The 21,008-nt window shown below is 39.6% G+C and overlaps 1 protein-coding gene across 3 annotated transcripts in view; it reads right to left on the bottom strand.

Moving 5' to 3' along the window:
* GRIA2 (glutamate ionotropic receptor AMPA type subunit 2) overlaps positions 1-18,477 on the bottom strand; it is a 151,831-nt gene extending 133,354 nt beyond the window's left edge. The window contains exons 1-3 of one of the 3 annotated variants that reach the window (XM_038559094.1): positions 18,353-18,477; positions 17,511-17,759; positions 16,834-16,974 (exon numbers count right to left, since the gene is read on the bottom strand). In XM_038559094.1, the coding sequence (XP_038415022.1) occupies positions 16,834-16,974; positions 17,511-17,598 (229 nt within the window). In that variant the 5' untranslated portion in view covers positions 17,599-17,759; positions 18,353-18,477. Of the gene's footprint in view, positions 1-16,833; positions 16,975-17,510; positions 18,065-18,352 lie in introns of those variants that run through there. The other 2 variants (XM_038559096.1, XM_038559095.1) reach the window with 2 other exon arrangements.
* Positions 18,478-21,008: the final 2,531 nt, after the last annotated feature.

Genomic DNA, 21,008 nt, shown 5'->3' with positions numbered 1-21,008 from the left:
AAAGAGTGTTACCGTAAATATTAACACTGCAGTTCTACTGATGTAATTTTTTTTTATTTTCACCCAGGTAAATTTTTTTCTATTCATCTAAAGATATATTAAAACATAAACAGATGACTAGAGTCTTTCAGAAATTTAAAGAAATATATTTTATAAAATCATTATCTTGAAAGTCAAAATCTTCCCATTTTAGGGATCCCTGGGTGGCGCAGCAGTTCGGCGCCTGCCTTTGGCCCAGGGCGCGATCCTGGAGATCCGGGATCGAATCCCACGTCGGGCTCCCGGTGCATGGAGCCTGCTTCTCCCTCTGCCTGTGTCTCTGCCTCTCTCTCTCTGTGTGTGTGTGTGTGACTATCATAAATAAATAAAAATTTTAAAAAAAAATCTTCCCATTTTAATGATCATGGGAAGAACATGTATTAGAAAATGTATGTTAGGCCACATTAAGTTCAAACTTCCACAGAATGCAGTGACTAAAGATTTACAAATTTCCCTGATGTTTGGCCAAAAATACACAATGCGTATCATATACGATAAGACAAACTGAAAGTATTTTTTGATGCAAGTGACAGATTAGTGTTTTATTTAGCATTCCAGCTTAAATAAGATTTATGCCATAAATAGGTTGATATTTGGCTTTAGAGAGACCATATAATAAGCTCTTACAACAAATTGAGGCTGAAGCTATATATTAGTTAATAAAACCATGCATATCTGAGTTCTTTTACCTTTCTTCATTGCATATGGATTGTGGTCTTTAGTTTTAATATTCCATTTGTGAACACATATGGATTGTTACACTGAATTAACTTCAAAGTGATCCTCAAAAGCCAACTCATAGTCATAACCCATTACTTAAACCTTGATATAGGTAGAGACATATGCAAAACTAGCCGTCCATTTAAGTAATATTAGTGTTGTGACACAAGCCAAAAAACATAACAAAATCCTTTATTTATCTCTCTGGGCTCAGTTAATGTTCAAAATCTGACATCCTCTTTTATTGATCTGAGACCCAGTGACACAAAAGCACACTTTACAAGAATAGCACCACTCAGGAAACAACTATCTTGCATTACTTTACATTCCTTTGTCTGTAATAGAGTTTCAATCTTGTTTATTTCATTTTCTGGGTAAATTCCCTGTTTACTCAAGAAGAGTATCTGATGGCATTTCAAGTCAATAAGGAAAAAATGTATTTTTTAGCATTATATGTAGTGACAGTTGGCTTACCTTATGAAGGAAAAAGTAAAGCTAGATCCTTACTTTAGTATTTATATCAAATAAATCCAGATGAATCAAAGATTTATTCTGAATCATGAAACCAAAATAAGATGGATACTAATTTTAAAAATGAGCAGTTGTTTTTCTTTAAATAACTTTAAGTGGGAAAAGTCTTGCTGAGCAAGGCACAAAAATCCTGAAGCAATAAAATAAACAATTTCTAAATTTGACTAAAATATAAGAATATGTGTATTCTTAAAAATCATTAACTAAAATTTTGACTCTGAAAAATCGTAAACAGGTTAAAAGAAAAAAAATAGTCACATGACACAATAAAGTATATTGTGTATATCCATAAGTATATCCATAAGTAATACAGATCCAGAGCCCAACAGAAAACTGGGTAAAGTTACAAACAAGTGCATGAGTGCACACACACACACACACACAGAAATGCAAATAATAATGTTTAGAAACTTCAAGCATTAGTAAAAGTTATTATAAACTTAAGCAGTTGAATATCAGTGACAAAGCTTTAAAAATTTGATACTGTACACTACTATACTAGTAAGATCAGGAGAAAACAGTCACACTCGTACACTCTAGATAGGATTGTAAATTGATCAATCTTTTTTGGACATTTAGCACAATTCTAAATGCAAACACGTCTTGATTCAGTTATTCCACTCACTGGAATCTATTCTGCAAACTCATTTGCACACGATATTAAAATAGATAGCAAAAGGTAGAAAAAGTCGCCAACAAAAAACAGAGCTAAATAACGAGAGAATGCTATACAAGGACTACAAAAAAAAAAAAAAAAAAAAGGAAACCCTACAGATAAAAGCAGTATTCCAATTTTTGCCAAGTCGGAAGCAATCAAAATACAAACAGTATAGTGCATATTTATACTAGAATTTCTAGAAATCTGAAAGAAGAATTGAGGCAGAGAAAAAGATTCAATATTTATTATATTCCCTTTTGTAAAAAATTACCATATGTAAAATTTACTTTCTTCAGAATTTTTAAACTTTAAAATGTTAGGACCTTGAGAATCTAAATTCTAATTTTTTCCATGTTTTAAGCTTTAAATCATTCAAAACACCAAAATTTTATTATTCACAAATATTTTAATTCTTTTATATTTTTTCTATACATTAAAACTACATCTTTTTTTTCAGATTTATTTATTTGAGAGAGAGGGAGCACAAGCATGGGGAGCAGGGGCAGCAAGGTAGTGGGGGAGAGAGAATCCCAAGCAGACACTCTACTGAGCACAAAGCCTGGCAAAGCTTAACAGCCCTGAGATCGAGACCTGAGCTGAAATCAAGAGTCAGGCACTAAACCAACTAAGCCACCCAGGTGCCCTTACATCAACTTTTTAGATAATTAGAATCTTCTACCTGAAATACTCAAACTGCTATAATAATCAAAGTTTAGATTATACAAAATCTCACAAGAGAACTAGTAGTATGTTAGTTCAAATTATTCAAAGTAACCATACACAGCAACATTTTTAACTATTTCATAAAACTTACTATGTTAAAATTGTAACTTAATTCTTCAATAACAAGTTAAAATAGTATTTATGACAATTATATTATATAACCCTTATCTAATTAATTTATATAAAGACCACCCAGCAATTTCCATAGTGTACACCAGTTCAAAGAACTTAAAACATTTTGGCAGAAAAGGAAAAAAAGAAAATCATGCAAAACAAAATATAAATTATCAAATATGATTCAAAAATTACAATGCTTTTTGACAAATCTTCAATTCATATTATAGTTAGTATCACTACTTCCTCATTTGGCCATCCATTTTTCAACAATATATTCTAAATCAGCATATAAGATCATTATTTGTCAGCTTCCATCAAGACCATTTTATGTTTTTTTTCACGATTTTTGGAATTACCATTTCTACTTTTAAGATACTTTGATTCAAATGTAGTTCCAAGGTACTTACGAATATTTATAAATAATCTAGAAGCCATGACTACACACAAACATAATAATAAGATCACCTAGCCGACCTAGATTAACTACTACCTTTGTTATAAAAAAGATTTTGGACCTACGAATAATTTCCAACACAGAAGCCTTATCTTTCTTTGTCACCTCAGATATCATCAAGGGATTGGCATAAAACAGAAATCTGCTAAAAGTTTGAGAAAAGAGGTAAAGAAGAAAATCCTGTTAAAAGTTTTGATCCATACTAACAACGTTGACATAAGTATGTTGAAGATAAGAATTTGACTTTTATCTGATGCCTTCTACCTCAGTCCAAATCAAGTCACTAATATAACTTTATCTTGTTAATATATGGATTTGTTTTAAAAGAATACCTTTGACCCAAGTTCTTAATACCCTAGAGATTTCACATGCTGATTACTGCAATAAGAGGCAGCGTCAGATTAATGAAAGTTAACCTAAAATGAGGTAATGAATAGTTTATAAACAAACATTTTAGCTCATTCATGGGCTTTCCTTATTTTTACTTATTGTCAGTGGTTACATGCCCTCGAAAAGGGTCTCTCTATTCTCCAAAAGAAGTGGTTTCTAGACAAATAGTTATTTGAGAGTTTTTCAAAACCTTTGAGACCTTTCCAACACAACAGAGCAGGAAAAGAGAGCCTCCCTTATTCCTGCTGAGGAAGGAACTTGTAGGGAAGCTGACAATGGGCCAACCAACCACCAGCAAATTGCAGATAATTGATCCACAGGGAAGAAGTCACAAAGAACCTGTCCTGTGTTAAGGTCACTGTATTCATGGGAAACATCTACCATCATTTTTACTTGCTCAAATATATTGATGATAAAAGTAGTAACTGAATAAAATTAGATATTCACAATTAAAGCTAACCAGAATCTACCTTTTTGTTAACTTATTCATGATTTTCAGTTCTATCTGTTGAATTTGGGGGAGAAGGTTTGTGGATCAAGAACACAATAAAATTATTATAAGGTGTGCATATCCTTCAGTTTCCTAACAATGACAATAGAATAAAACCCTAATCTTTAATATTAGTTGGAATGGCCATATTAAAGAAGTTTATTAATTTGAAAATGACATAGAGGGCTAAATTAGATCTCCTTAGCTACTTTCTCTTCCATGCATCCATAAGAATGGAGCCAAGGAGCACGTGGGTGGCTCAGTCAGTTAAGTGTGTGACTCTTGATTTTGGTTCACGCCATGAAATCAGGATTCTGGAATCAGTGGCAAGGCTGTGTCTGATGTGTGCTTAGCAGGGAGTCGGTTTGTCCCTCTTCCTCTGCTCCTCCCATCTCTCTCTCTCTCTCTGTCTCTCCCTGTCCCTTTCTCTCAAATAAGTAAATAAATCTTTAAAAACAAAAGGATGAAGCCAAGTATATGTAACTAACATACACAAAGGGGGATTGAAACCACTAAAATTAGCAATTAATCGCTGTATTATATTGGGCAACTATTGTCATTTAAATTTGACAGTTATATTATGAGGCAGGTATCATAATGACTCTCATTTTACAGAAGAAGAAACATGATTCGAAAGTTTAGCTGATATATATAGAGTCACATAACTGGTAAATGTTGGAGCCATAATTTCAAACCCATATCTGCTCATTTTAAGACACTAGCTTCACTGCCACCTAGGATGGGGAAAGGCTCTGGCCTAGGAAGCAGCGGGCTTGTTTTGCAGGCAGGAGCTCCTCCACAAACCAGCAGTAGCTTGGAACAATTCACTTAATTTGATTTCTTATCTGGAAATCAATATAATAATTCCATTTGTCCTATAAACTTTACATAGCTACTACAGTAGAGACCAAACAGAGCTGCAAGTGTTTTGAAAAGATGAAAGTGAGACATAAATACAAAACAATCAAATACATAAGCTCTCTGAAGGCAAGAATTTTATTCTCCTTCATTGCTGTGAGCCTGCTGTTTGGTTTCCAGTAAAGCATTAGGATACGCAGAGGAAGGGATATTTGGATTATTTACGACAAACTAATTAAGGCCATTCATTTTCTCATTTAAGCCCCCCAATAATATCAGGCGTGAGAAGGAAACAGCTTCATTCTACAAAGAGCAAAACATGCTTCGTATCATAAAGCTATTGATCATATTCAAACCCGTTTGCCTGACTTCAAAGCCTCTGTTCTCTTGACCGCTTTTAATTTAAATAAATATAGTGTAATTAATTAAGTGAAATAAAACATTAGGAATCTATAGTGTGCACAGTTCAAAAAAGATATCAAACAATATCTTAATTACGTGCTAGAAAGATCTACCAGGGACAAAAGAGTGCCAAGTTGCTGATATCCTAAATGTAAGTGAAAAGCTACAAAGGGAAAGATGTAGTACCACCCGGGTTTCAGCACCTCAGTCTTTAAAAATCATTTTCATAATTTAGTGCACGAAGCATAACTTTAAGTGGCTCATGTGGTTTATTTTGCTAGTCTCGTCTTTGCCACCAAACAACATATGCCCTGCCCTGGTATACACACAGTAGGAACAGGTTCCAACAAGAACCCAGAAATGCAATTTTCTTGATCACCCACCTCTTATATCAATACACGTCAAAACTGCCTAAAGATCCTAACACAGAAAGTAACGGTTAAGAGTTGCCTCATTTTCACGCCACCAGATGCGCCAAACACAGTACACAGTGTGTATGCCTACTGTGTACCTTCCACACAACCTTGTATTGCATGATTCCCTTTTACAAAGGTGGAAACTGAGACTCACCTAGATTACATTTGTCTAATGCCACTCGTCGAACAATAGGACTAGAATTTGGTTCCAGGTTCAGACTCCTAGTCAATGCTATTCTATCATCCATGACATCAAGCTGCAAACTGCGTGCGTTAATGATTAAGATGACAATCCTTGACTTGTCTGTGTTCTAAGTATAAAGATGAAGATTTCTAGTTCTTCCCATCAAAGAACTAAAGCTACATAGTGTCTTGACATTTCCTGTGAATTGTTGCCTGGCTTCCTAAAATTTCAGTAATAACACCAAAATTTTGCAGAAACAAAAAAGCTGGTAAAACAAATAAAGCTATAAATTGTGAAAGTGCTTGGGAATTTTAAAGCTCAATATCTCTATTTCAGATGGAAACTAAAAACAAGATTGGACTTTTTCAATTCCTCACAACACATGAATAAAGAAAAAAACCATGACGTGAGCTGAAATGTATCCTTCCAGAAAAACTAGCAAGGCACACGCCTCTCCTATCACCCCTGGAGATCATCATTTCCAGAATTTTCTTTGCCAAAGGCTTGAGATAAAGGCTTTTTTTTTTTTTTTTTTTTTTTTTTTTAAAGGAAGCCCTTCCTCCTGTGGTTGTTCTACAACTCTAGAGTTGTAGGAGCAATTTCTGTGGTAGCTGGATCATGGAAAACAGTCTCTCTAACATGGAAAACAGTCTCTCTAACAGTAATCCACAATAAATAGCTTACATGAAGCCCTTAAGGAATAAGTTAAAAATGTTCCAAATTAGTATCACTAAAATATATATGACAATATTTTCAAATATATTGACCAAACTGATCTTCCTTATAATCCTTATTCTTTGGATTGAAACTACTCATTGTGCTCTGTATTTCAGTGCCAAAATGTCCTTTAAAATTTTTTTAATGATTTACTTTAATGACAAAAATTATACATTGTTTGTGAACTATCATTCATTTTGTTGAATGTTCTTCTAAGATGCTAACATATTTTTAAATATAACTAGGATTGTTAAAATATTATTTAGGTGTTGAAGAAATCCCAGGATAACACACTAAAAGATAAATTTTTCTGTGTTCTACTGATGAGCCCTATTAGCATTTGTCATGCAGTTGCTCAGTTGCTACAAATGTCTCAGGAACCCAAATAGGAGGTAAAGTTTGTTATGATTCAGCGCACGCCCCTCCTAAATTCAAAGTCTAGTAGGATGTTCCACATTACATATTTTTATCTACAATGTTTTCCAAAACTTTTCAGTCAGTATTTTACCTCATAATTACCAAGCACAAATTTTTTTACAAGCTCAGAAGAATACAGTGTCTAAAACTGGTGTTTTGCATAGAAGCATGAAAGATGCCTCTTTTCCTTCTTGTCTTCCTCTGGAAGTAGCTAATAGTTTCTATTTGTCAAAAGTGATATTAATGTTAGACTTCACTGTTTTGTAGTAGTTCAATGCCAGTGTAGATGAAGACTGACCATACACTTGCAAATTGGGGTACTCCAAGTCAAAGAGAACCTTAACGGAAGAACATTCAGTTCTCAATTCCTACTGCCCTAACTAGTACACCACATTACACTGCCTCTTAGAATTTATCTTGCTTTTCCATGGCCCTCTTCCCACACTTTAAGAAATCTGGCAGTTTTGATTTATAATAAAGAAAAGAAATACTTTCCCCCTGGGCCTGAAGATATTTATTTCAAAATATTTATTCCATTCTATCCTTTTAGTCGTGCATAAGAAATAAAAAACATATGATTAAACTGCTGACATCCTTAACTGCAATGAAATGAACACCAGAGCTAGGGGTATTGCAGAATGAAAACTAAATCTGAAAGAGAATAGGACGGGACTGTAATGTAAAGCCTTAATATCAGCTGCAAAGGCTACAATCTGAGAAAATCTTTTCTTACATCAAATTATGTAACTTGAGTTTCAATTAAAATTATGCTGAAGTTAAAAATAACCGACTAAGGCCAAATTCTCTTAAAAGGATGAAAAATCAGGTAAAACACAGGTAAAATCACTGTATTTTAATATAATTTTGTTCAGTTTATATAACCATATTTCTATCATTCCTTTCAGTATAATTGGGTAATTTGTAAAGTTAAGACCAAAAATATTTGCATTGCAGGAGTATCTCATGAGGGTCACTGAAATTCAAGCAGAGTGAAAGTGTGAGGGGACCATAAAACAAGTGAGTATCATGGGTGCCTGGGTGGTTCAGTGGGTGACGCATCTGACTTTGGCTCAGGTCATGATCTCAGGGTCCTGGGATGAAGCCCTTGCATGGTGTTCTCCACTTAGTGGGGATTCTGCTTGTCCCTCAGCCCCTCTTCTTGTTCATGCCCTTTCTTAAATAAATAAGATCTTTTTTAAAAAGTGAATATCATAGTATTTATCAATGAATTGTACACGAAGGGTTAATAAATTCTGCACAAGTATGATGACTTATTCAAAACCTTTTGAACAAACTAAAATTCAGGCACTCAGTTCAAACCAGTTTGTGCTCATATTTTAAATACTGAAATAGTAAGGAAAAAACATAGGTATCAACAAACCCATACATAAACTACATGACACTATGAAGTAAAATTCTTTATAAGAACAATCTAAATAGTAAAACCATGATGGGTGTGTGTGTCATTTATTTGAGAAATGTGAAAAGATATGAACATGAAAGCAATCTAAGAAAATTCTCTCCTTTTAAATTCCCTTCCTACAACGAACCCTGTATTCTCCCAAATTTATTTGTTCTATCCAGTTGAAGACACTTACAAATGTCAAGGCTCTCAGTTTTAAAACTGGCTTTGACCTTAAGCTACAAATCACTAGGAAACATTTTAAATGATTTTTTCAATATGTTAATTAATTTACAAAAACTAAAAGTCTATAACAAGTTGAGGTATTTCTGCTAAAGCAAATTATCAATAGAATGAAAACAGGACAAAGCTAAATTACTGGAAAATAAATCCTAAAGGTAAACTGCTACAGAAAAAAAAAAAAAAAAAAGCACGCATATAAAAAAATCACACACATTAGTGCAAATGTTAGAGCAACTAGTCCACAACCATAAACTGTCCATAAACTCCTCATTCTGAGATATCCTTTAAAAGAAAGAAAAGAAAAAAAAAAAAAACCCAAACCCTGTATTTTGGTACTTCAAAAAAAATTGCACTGAAAAATTAACACAGAAAATTGTGATATATTATATTGTGGGCGTAGGGGGAAGACTGACAATTTTGAAGCCATTCAAGGAATACGTACAGTCACATTTTCAGGAAAATCTGAAACTAAAATGGAAGCTGAGCACACCCACTCTCAGGGCCCTTATAATGGAGCCTTGCGTTCTAACCACTAGCACCAACCATGGCTTTGGCATCACTGGAACAGCATTTGTAAATCCTCTTTAAAGGGAATATTCTACTTATCTTCAGCAAATCATTTTAACATATATCAATGTACCATAAGGAATAAAGATGATAACTTTGAACATATCCAGCTTGTAGATGAAAATGAAAAATATCTTACACCTCTATCTAAATAGGATATGAGGCAGACGCCAAGTAAGTTGTTTCTTTTGAACCCAAAATGGATTGGAAAAGCAAAATTCTGACTTTAAAAGATGTAATTCTATAATAAGAAAATCTGCTATAATATTAAAGGTGTCTAAATAGACAAATAATCACTAAGTCCCTCAGTGCATTAGGAACTAAGCTAGGATTTGTAAAGGATACAAAGACAACAATGGTATGGTCCTGCCTCCTTGAAGAAGGCCACATTTTCATTACCTAGGTTAATTTTTAGATGATTTCATTCTATCAATTAAAATTATTGAAAATGACAAAATAAATTGAATAGTACTGAAAAATAATAGGTGCCAGATTCGTAATCAACTGCACTGTGAGAACCATTCATCTTTCTTTTCCAAATCAGTAAAATCAGCTTTGAAAAACATTGTGATGTTTGAATTTTTTTTAATTGGGAAGATTTTGAGACTTTAACTTTGAATTCGACAACTAATTACCCTATTGTAGTGAAGAGACCTAGTCATATAAGAGGTTTGGCAATTGTTATTCAAATCACTGGAGAAAAATCTCAGAAATTTTAGCTGAAAATTGCCATAATAAAACAGCTAATATTTTAATCATATCTAGGGAAGCTTCAGTAAAATCCATTTGGGGAAAAAAATACAAGAAAAGGAAATATAATTTATCCAGTAGCTACTACCATCCCAATCAAACGTTTAAATCGAATACAAGAGTTTAGCTGTGTAACATATCCTTTGTTCACTTAAAAAAATCCCTATTTAAATTTAAATTTTATTTCCTGTCATAGCATTTGTTCTGCAAATTAAGTATTCCGTTGACTTTTTTTCAAAGGGGAGGAGAAAGAGAAGGAAGAGAGGAAGAGGAAGGAAGAAACCATACTCTGAAGACTCAATTATACAGCAATGTATGCTGGAATAATTAGGAAAGAATTGCAGCTTTCCTTACGATTTCGGGGGGGGGGGGGCATCTAGGAGGTTCAAAAGTTTGTAGTGTTATTGGAAGAGATTATGAGAGGATCTGAGGTCTGAGCATGAATCAGCATTCTACTGTCATAATGTCACAGTGCAATGATCTTATCACTTTAAAGGCTTGATGTGAAACGGAACTGTTCCATATCTCTTGAGTCAGAGGGTTAAGCCTGCAAGACCTCAAAAAGGAATAGCACAGAGATAAATTCTCATTAATATTAAGTTTCTATCATTTCATATAGCATTTTTGTATTTAAATACTTAATTTCTCTTATCGTAAAATAGAATGATGCGATTCTCTGATTTCTGTTTAGAATAATGTATCATTTTCTCAAAATTCTCTTGTAATAAGTGAAGTATGAAAGTTTAACTACAAAAAAAAAACCCTAGTGACAAATTAGTTATCCTTACATATAAAAAGCTATTTCTTTCTTTTTAACCCCAAATTCAATGTAACAATACACCACCAGATTGTAAGGTACTGTGTTCTGGTACACGTGTCCATGGACCACGTTATTTTTATTTTTGCTTAATAGTATCCAAGTTGATCCAGGTTTTGCGAAATTTTTGCATCTGCTGGTAACTCGAGGTTTTAGAAATTGCCTCAGTAAAAATGGCAAGACATGGTAGCCTAGGCCATCTATAACCACTTACAATCTATACACACAAACATATGCATGCTCACACATATACATACAAATTCGCAGTCACATTCATGCAAAATGCAATATAGGTTTAGCAAACATGCAGTAATTCAGTGAACACAGATATACAATTCCAACAATCCTCAACTAAAATTCAATGATAAGAAATACACCTTAAGAATGATATCTGGAGAAGCAAAGTTAAAAAGCCGAAAAAACACAATTTTAAAATTCTCTCATTTCTAAGAGCATTTATAATCAATGTTGTCTCTGGATGCCTTTATTAATTATTTATTATTATTATTATTAATCAATTTTACAAGGATATTCAAGATAATCTATATAAATTCAAAGGCACTCTGTTTAGAAGGCCTTGGAGTTCTTTTTCAAACAGCAGGTTAAGTGAAGTTTTTCAAAGTAAATGCCCTTTATATATTTTTTCAATTTCTCTAAATAAATGTGTTTACAATGTCTCAAAAGGTATTTAGTGTGCGCAACAGTTTTATGAAAGAACAATACTTTCTCCAACATCCCCATCTGCTGGCTTAGAGAAAAAGTAGATTTTTATCTGCTATTTCTTTAAATATTTTTATAGTTTTATAGAATTGAAATATAAAATTATTATTTTAAAATTGACAGCGATTTGTCAAAGTCATTCATAGAAAAATAGACAAGATTCTGAAGAGGAATTTTAATCTTTAAAAGTTTTCATTCTAAAGCCTTATGGGATCCAATACTCATATTTGTAGCTGCTTTAGACAGTTTTATTTTAAAGAAATTTTGGTAATGATCACAGAATCAGTCTATTACATTTTTGGAAAATGTAAAGATATTTAGTATTTTCCTAAAATTTGCGGGTTTTTCAACTATATATATACAATATGCAGTGCGTACACATATGACAAAATCAAATTTATTATTTTCAAAAAAAAATTGAAATACTGTAATACATTGCTTTTGTAGGAGAACTATTAGAATACATTCACATCCTCATACTAAGGTTCTTAGACCTAAGGCCGTTATGGCCAGTGCATACTGGAGGCCTCAAGGTCTATAAGACGTTGAAAGCTACTCAGAAGAGCGCAGAAGGAAAAGGTTAAAAACAAAGTAACTCCTATGAGAAGAGTATTCATTTATTCTCTGACAACCAGAAGGCACTCAATAAATATTGAAAGAAGAAAGGAAGGGAGGAGGCAGACAGGAATGGAAGGAAGGAGGGAGGGGGGAAGGAAGGAAGGAGGGAAGGAGGGAAGGAAGGAAGGAAGGAAGGAAGGAAGGAAGGAAGGAAGGAAGGAAGGAAGGAAGGAAGGAAGGAAAGAAGGGAGGAGGAGGGAAAGAAGGGAGGGAGGAAGAGGGAAAGAAGGGAAGGAGGAGGGAGAGACGAATGGAAGGAAGGAGGGAGGGGGAGGGAAAGAAGGGAGGAGGAGGAAAGGAAGGGAAGAAGGCGGAGGGAGAGAGGAATGGAAGGAAGGAGGGAGGGGGAAGGAAGGGCGGGCAGGAAAGAAGGAAGGGTGGAGAAGGAAAGGAAGGGAAGAAGGGAGGAGGGAGAGAGGAATGGAAGGAAGGGGGAAAGAAGGGAAGAGGAGGGAAGGAAGGAAGGGAGGAGGAGGGAAGGAAGGGAAGAAGGGAGAAGATAGAGAGGAATGGAAGGAAGGAGGGAGGGGGAAGGAAGGGAGGGAGAAGGGAGGGAAGGAGGAAGGAAGGGAGGAGGGAAGGAAGAGAAGAAGGGAGGGAGAGAGTAATGGAAGGAGGGAGGGGGAAGGAAGGAAGGGAGGAGGAGGGAAGGAAAGGAAGAAGGGAGGAGGGAGAGGAGAAAGAAGGGAGGAGGAGGGAAAGAAGGGAGGGAAGGAAGGGAAGAAGGGAGGAGGGAAAGAAGAATAGAAGGAAGGAGGGAGGGGGAAGGAAGGAAGGGAGGGGAGGAAGAGGAGGAGGAAAGGAAGGGAAGAAGGGGCAGGGAGAGAGGAATGGAAGGAAGGAGGGAGGGGGAAGAAGGAAGGGCGGAGAAGGAAAGGAAGGGAAGAAAGGAGGAGGGAGAGAGGAATGGAAGGAAGGAGGGGGCAAAGAAGGGAAGAGGAGGGAAAGAAGGAAGGGATGGAGGAGGGAAGGAAGGGAAGAATGGAGAAGATAGAGAGGAATGGAAGGAAGGAGGGAGGGGGGAAGGAAGGGATGAGGGAAGGAAGGGAGGAGGGACGGAGAATTTTTTGAAGCCCATCTCTAGTCTGAACTGTTAAATACATCAGATGCTAGTCTTTTTTTTTTTTTTTTCTGGTTTTATGGTTTGAATTTTCTCATATTAAAGGCTTATGTTTTAACAGCTTTCAGGGAAAAAAAAATTGTACTACCTCTAGCTAAGAAGAAAGAGGAAAGGAAGGGGGGGGAGGATGGAGGGGAGTGAGAGAGAAAGAAAGAAAGAATTGGAAATTTGTCTTCATTTCCTCAGGTACCCATGGAAACAAATGGGAACAAACAGGTACTTTCCTTATCCCACTGTGACTGTGAAAGGGAAAGACGTGGGAGCTTGGTGCCCTGCACATTTTACCCAGTTAACAATATAATGACTTCATTCCATTTGCATAACCTTAACCATTTGGTGGACAGTGCTGGATCCTTAAATCAGCGTCAACCTAAACATTTCCAAATAAGTTCCTTTATCTCAGGAACAAAATTAAATTAGTGAACTTTTCTATCTTGAAATTGTATTATTAAGTTATAAAACTCCACTTTCTTGATGCACACATTTAACCCTATGGGATTTTTACCGTTTAACTAGGTGAAACAACAAGCTACTTTATGAAAATTGATGGATGATACATACTTTAAGAATGGAGTTAAAGAAAAAAAATACCTTAGATTTCTGGAGGAAATTAGAGAAAGTCATTTTGGTTTTAACTATCAACATATTTGCTGCTGCTGCTTCCACTTCCTATAGTAAAGAATAGTGGACTCTCCTGACGGAAAAGGCAAGCACTGGAGAAAAACCCTGAGCAGGATTAAAATGATCAAGCCTCATCTTGACAAATTTGATTATAGAGATTTCCATTCATTTCTTGACTACTGACTTCACGATTGTAGCTTACGTGAACATAAAGAGTTAAACTAATTTCACAGTTTTCTCTTGCCCTTGGCAAAACAAAAAGAGATGAAGAAGGATACAACACTCCAATTCATTTTACAAGCTCTAGATTGTGAAATTCCTAAGGGAATGAAGAAACTGAGTCACAAATGTTATTTGTTCAGTCACTGAGTCAACGTCAACTCCAGAAAATTCTATCCTATGTGTCTCTTTTGTATAACAATGTCTCATTAGTTCTCTTTAGCAATCAGTAAGATTACTTATACCATGGGAGTGGCACATGCCAAACTTAAAAAGGCATTCAGTTGCTCACCACAATTTGATTTAGTCTTGGAATAATGACCCATGGAAGAGTAATTTTAGGATCTGGAGACATGCACTCAGCTTCATTTTCTGAGGGGGAAAAAAAAAATCTGTACCAAATCAAGATTTGGCTTTCCCCGTTTCTCAGAAGTGCGATCAAATGAAATTGTGCATTTATGTTTTCGATGAACTTCATGTGCTATGGGTGGAAATTCATGGAATTATATAGTGTCCTAATATATATATATTTTTTTCTGTCCGCAAATCTTATTTCAATAAAATCTATAATAAAAATAAATCTATTCAAAAATATTGACACTGAGGACCTAAGCCAGTCACCTAACCTAAACCAAAAACAATCTTTAATCTTAACAAAGCCCCAACACAGTCCAAACTCTCCTGGAATAAAGAAATATTCATTTCATGCAGTGGACATCGCTGTCATTTTCTCAATCAAGCCCTCCCGTTATTTTCACCAATGACTGAACTTCTCAAACACTGACCATTTTTTCTTTTCTTTTTTTTTTTGTTAAACACTGACCATTTTCAAAAGCGTACCCTGTCCATTAACTCTCACACGGTTTTAAAAATCTACATTCTCCGAATAATCACAGTCTGGCCTTGGTCTCAGTACTTTTCAAGCATTTGCACAGTGAACAGACAGTAGATACTTAGCACAGGTGTATGTTAAATTCATAATTCAGGGAAAAAATAGAAATAGGATGTCAAATCAAGTAACATAAATCTGTAGGGTAATGGGTCAAGTAGAAAAACTTGCAATCATTAAACTACCGCGGCTTCTCTATATGTATCCCTGTACTGAAAATTTTCAAGATATTGTTCATGTTCTTCTACGGAGATTTTGGGTTTTTAAAGCTGCAAATCCGCTTTAAGTCTCCCTCCGGGTCTCTCTCTGCCTCTCAATCTCTCCCTGCACCCCCGCCCCTTTCGGCGTCTTTTCTCATTTGATCTCAACATTTGAAGAAAATCCACAGCACTGAAACCTTCCCAAATGGGTTCTTTATAAACAATCGGACGGTAGGCACCTCGCGTGACCCTGATCATGTCCCTGTTCTGTCCGTAAACGGGAATTGCTCCATTTCTTCCTCCGAGCGGTGGTCGTTTCTTTTTCTTTTTCTCTTTTTTTTCTTTTTTAAAGATTTTATTCATTTATTCATGAGAGAAACAGGGAGAGAGAGAGAGAGAGCGCGAGGCAGAGACCCAGGCAGAGGAAGAGGCAGGCTCCAGGCAGGGAGCCCGACGCGGGACTCGATCCCGGGACCCCGGGGTCACGCGCTGGGCCGGAGGCAGGCGCTCAACCGCTGAGCCCCCAGGGGTCCCCGGGGTGGCAGTTTCAAAGGGAGCCCCGAAGCTCCCGATACGGTGGCCGAGCTACCCGCACCCGATGTGGGCGAGCAGGCTGCCCGAGGGGGAACACGGCCCGAGCTCGGGACAGCGAAGCCCACGTGTGAGCCCCCACCCCGTGCCCCCCAGCTGTGGACTGTGCACCGGGCACGTCAGGGCAGCGAAGCCTGGCGGGTCCCGGGGTCCGGCGGGGCGGGGGGGGGGGGCGGCAGGTGCAGGGAAGGGGGCGGGGGCGGGCCCCTCGGTGAACCTTCTAGGCCCCGATCGCCCGGATCCCGGGGCCGCGCCTGCAGCCGGGCCCAGCGCCGTCGCGCGCCCCGGGGCCCCGAGCGCAGGAGGCGTCGCCGGCGGGGCCACCGCAGGCACGAAAATGGGAGGTCGGCGACTTGCCGGGTCTCCGGGGGGGCTCCCCGGCGCTCGGGCCTCCCCCGCCCGCCGCCCCGCCGGGAGCCCCGGGCCTGCGTCAGCCCCGCTCCCCGCGCGCGCCCCTCGGTGGGCCTTACGTAACCGCCCGCACCCCGCTCCGCGCCCCCGCGACACCTCGTCCCGTCCAAGCGGGCGACCGGGGCCCGCGGGTTCGAACCCCGGGGCGGGCTGGGGCGCGGGCGCGGGCGCGGGCGGTCCACCGTGGGTCCCTCCGGCAGCCCCGCCGCGCGCCCCGGGGCCCCAACGTGCTCCCTGCGGTCAGGGTGCGGGGGGGGGGGGCTTCTCCAGAAGCCTGGAGACGAGCTGGGGGCCCCGCCAGCTCCAGCTCCAGCCCCAGCTCCAGCCCCCACCCCACCACCCTAGTGCGCACACTCTTCGACGCCTTTTGCTCCCTCTTCCTTCCCCCCCCCCCGCGCCAGCGGGGGTCCCCGAGATTGCAGCCACTTTCTCCCTGCGCCGTCACACGCACGCGCGTGTGCAGCCGCTCACACCCACACACACGCACCGCCCGGCCCTCGCGGGCGCTCCGCGGGCAGCATCCGAAAGACATGAATATTCATTACTTACAAGCGTTGGTGACTGCGAAGCTGTTGGCCACCTCCAAATTGTCGATGTGGGGAGTCAGCCTGAACTCCGAAGTGGAAAACTGAACCATCCCTACCCGAAATGCACTGTATTCCTGGTCGGCGCCCCTGGGAAACAGCCCCCCTGCGGAGAACAAGCACCAAGCAGAGGGGTGTCAGCGCCGGGAAGGAGCCGGGGAGCCCGGCGGCCCGGAGGCGCTCGCCCCCGCGCACAGGCCGGACGAGCCCATCGACCGACCCGGGCAGCGGCCAGCTCGGCTCCAAACGGTAGCCAAGGGGTCAGGGCAGAGGCGCGAGCCCGGGGCCGGGCAGGGGGCCAGAAACCTCAGCCTCTGCCGGTGACCACCGGCTTGGCGTTCAGACCCCCCACCACCCCCCCAAACCCCGAGGATCCCAACCGACAGGAGCAGGTCAAGGCAAAATTAATAAAATGTGGGGACCCGACACGAGAACACCGTTCCCTCTACCGTATCAAAGCCCCAGCCGGTTCCCCCTTCGCTGCATGCTAAGAAAAACATGTATATTCTAGGCGGTTTAAATCTGGAATGCAGTCAAGGTATGACATAAGTCTACATGACATGAATTAATTTGTCCACCGTGAACAAAGATTACCACCCAATTAGGCACAATTCAAAAAGCAGAGCACAAAAGGGTACCTACCTATCTGTATGCTGTTAGAAGAGACACCAAAAATCAGTCCCCATAAAACAGGAGAAAGGAGGACAGATATATGCATAATCTTTTGCATTTCCAAGAAAAGTAGAGCATCCACAAAATACCCCCTCTTTTTTTCTTTTTCTCTTTCCTTTTCCTTTTCCTTTTCCTCCTCTTCCTTCCTTGGCGGTTTTCCTCGGCAAATTAGATCCTCTGCATTTTGAGACAGCAATTTAGCACCAAGCTGCTAAAAACCTGAAGTGGAGGCAGAAGAATTGCTATTTCCCAGGTCCTGCTGGGGGCTGCTGCTGCCGCCCTGCGCCCCGCGCCTGCTCCCGAAGTCCGGAGGACTGGCTGGATGCAGTTTTCAGCGGAGCTGCCGCTGTGGTCCCGGTGTCTTGGAATATTCAGCAGCCTCCCGTGCGCTCACACACACTCACCCTCTCGCGCGCTCCTCTCCCTCTCCCCTTCGTCTCACACACGCGCGCGCGCGCACACACACATACACACACACACACACACACACACGCACGCACGCAAGTCACAGAGGACCAGGCAGTCCCGGGCGCGCGTGCGCGAGTCGAGGCAGGCCGCCGGCGCGCGCGCCCAACCCCTCCCCTGCCCCCTCCCCTCCCCCTCCCCCTCCCCCTTCCCCTCCCGCACCCCCTCCCGCACCCCGCGCCCCGCGCCCGGCTCGGCCCCGGCGGCCTCGCGTGCGCCTCGCTCCCAGCCGGGCACCCGCCGCCCCCAGGCCGGACCTCGGCTCTCGCGAGCGGGGGCGCCTCCCCCGAGCGCCGCTGCCTTTCAGCACCGAGGACAGCGCCCGGCCCCGGCCCCGGCTGCGCTACCTTTGTGCCGCCGCCGCCGCCGCCGCCGCCGAGATGCTCCAGCCTGGACCACACGCCTGCAAAGCTGATTTCCGGCTGCTGTGCAGAAGCCGAACCGCTCCCTGTCGCCGGCGGGGCGCTCTCTCGCCAGGCCCCGCTGTGTTACATTTGATTTTTGTGTGTGTGGTTGTGGTTTTCATTTCCTAGAGCCTGCGAAAAACTCACTCGCCTAGCGATGTAGACGAACGCTTGGACCGTGCGCCTCGCCCGACCCGGCCAGAAAGCGAGCAAGGAAAACAAAATACCCATCGAGGAACTGTTCCAGAATCGGGAAGTTTTGCTAAATGTGATGTAGCCAGCATCCAGGGAAAAACAAACAAACAAACAAAAAAACAAAACAAAAAAAAAACAAAAAAAAAAAACAAAAAAAAAACAAAAACAAAACAAATTATGTCTTTAAAAACTAAAGCCGCACAGGAGGAGATAAAGACTGAATCTTTGAAATACTTTGCATGGATATCCCATCTTGAGAGTGTCATGGGGCCCTAATGCCAACTCGCAGAGCCAGCTGAGGGCAGGTCCCGCAGACCTCACTGCAGATTCTCTCCTACAGTAAAAACATGTAGACTTGGCTCTGTAGAAGCCCCTTCTTTACTGAAAGCAGAAGACTGCGTTTCAAGGAAAGGCTCATAGGAGAACAAGGAGATGAAGTGAGTCTAGAAAGATCGTTGAGCTGCACGGTCTTTCGCAGGGACGTAGTGAGAAACCAGGTATTCCACCGCGTTTTGGCCCTGAGTTTTGAGAAATCATTGCTCGGAGAAAGTAAGCTAAGTTTTCGTGACTTTAAACCCGAGGGCTTGAGATCACTGCGGAAGAAAGATGAGGTTAGGGATTAAAAGTTTGTGGGAAGGGAGTGGATGGGGAGGATCTAAGACCAGACTTCCCCCTGCGGAATTTATGCACTTCGCGGTGCTTGCCAAACAGTTGCCTGGGAACGCGCTCTGGCAATTCCTTCTGCTGCTCCCAAAAGTCTTAAGTTTTATGGCTTTTTTGGTTTAAACAAAGAAATAAAAGAAGGTCGAGTACAAGAGACTGTTTCCAGAAGGCAGTAGATTGAAGCCCACGATACTAATAATATTTCAGAATGCCAAGAGAGTTGGCCTGTCATGCTGCCTTCCTGTGCAATTATCACAGGCTCCTCGTTGGCTGTTATTTCATGTTTGCTTCTTAGTCATTCCAGGCCTTGATTTCTCCATTTTAGAAATGAGAAAGATGGGCAAAGTGGCCTCTTGGGCTTTCAGATCCTGTAATTCTGCGATATCCAGTTAGTCTTCCCCTGATTTTGGTTTTAGATATCTATTTATAAACCGGAAATTGAGAATCCATAATCTATTGCTAATCGTAGTTACTACAGGTAAAAATGCTTCCCAATTTTATCACCAAGAATTTATTTTAGTCTGTTGATAAGCAATTCACTATATGTAAAACAGGCCCTGTGAATTAAAATACATTTGGCTTTTTAAAAACTAAATAAGAATAAAAATAGTAAAAGAGATGTAAATAAAAATATATCCAAATTTACCATGTGAAGAATAATTAAATTAATCTTATCTATTCAATCACTAGTTGTGATGTAAGGCACAAAAAATGATCTGAAATTACTCCCTATTTGAAATATATGATGTATATATAAAAGATATATATATAAGTGAATAAATAATGTCTCACAGCACAGTAAAAAATACATTTCCATCCATTTTCTTTTTTTCGGCATTCGTTGTTTTCCGCAAGAACTTCAATTTCATATACAGTAAGTTGGAATGAAAGAAGAGAGAGAGAAGGAGCTTAAATGTGGAGAAGCAATGATACTTAAAGTGTAGATGAATGTAAATTGAATTTTTCCTTAAAAAACTTGTTTCAAAAACTATTTTCATCATAATCTATTTCAAATTCAAAGGCAAAGATGAACTCAAAATGACTGAATTATATTCTATAAAAGCAAACGATATGAAGCAAGAACTTGCTGAATCATAGATCATTTTTCCTAGTAAAAAATGGAAGAACTCAGGGTAAATATTACTGTTTAATGACAAATTATTATTCATATATAGGATAGAAATAAAAACTTCAGTAGGCATTTCCCGTACTTTGAACTGCTATTCTATTACTGTGTCTTACACAATGTAGTTAAGCATGTACATTTTACAACATCCCTGGATACATTTCCTGCAATGTTAGAATCATTATGTTAATATTATCATTTGTGGAATCTTTCTAATTCGCTATAATATTTATACAGTTTATATTTTTTCAAGGATAGAATACTGTCAATATAAATGTAATGAATTTAAATGGAAGTAAATAGTTATGAAAACGAATGAAGAGTACTAGAATTTATTTTGAATACTTAGAAACTTCTCACCTCATAATATGTCTCAAATTGATCGATAATAAAATCAATTTTGAAAATTTCAAAACTACGAGGTCTACAGTGGAATAGAGTAACGCGCTCAAAGAAATAGAATTTGCTATTTTCTGCCCTCTGCTGTTCAGTTTTGGTAATTATCCATAAGTATTGTTTTCTAAAGCAAGGATAAGTTACATTGAAACATGGAAGGAATAAAAATACTACCGACCCCATCATTTGTTTGCTTGGTTGGTTGTTACTGTTGTTCCT

This window comes from Canis lupus, chromosome 15 (genome assembly GCF_011100685.1).
Source record: "Canis lupus familiaris isolate Mischka breed German Shepherd chromosome 15, alternate assembly UU_Cfam_GSD_1.0, whole genome shotgun sequence".
Classification (NCBI taxonomy): Eukaryota; Metazoa; Chordata; class Mammalia; order Carnivora; family Canidae; genus Canis; species Canis lupus.
The sequence above is the reverse complement of the archived record's forward strand: the minus strand, read 5'-3'. Positions and strand labels throughout refer to the sequence as shown.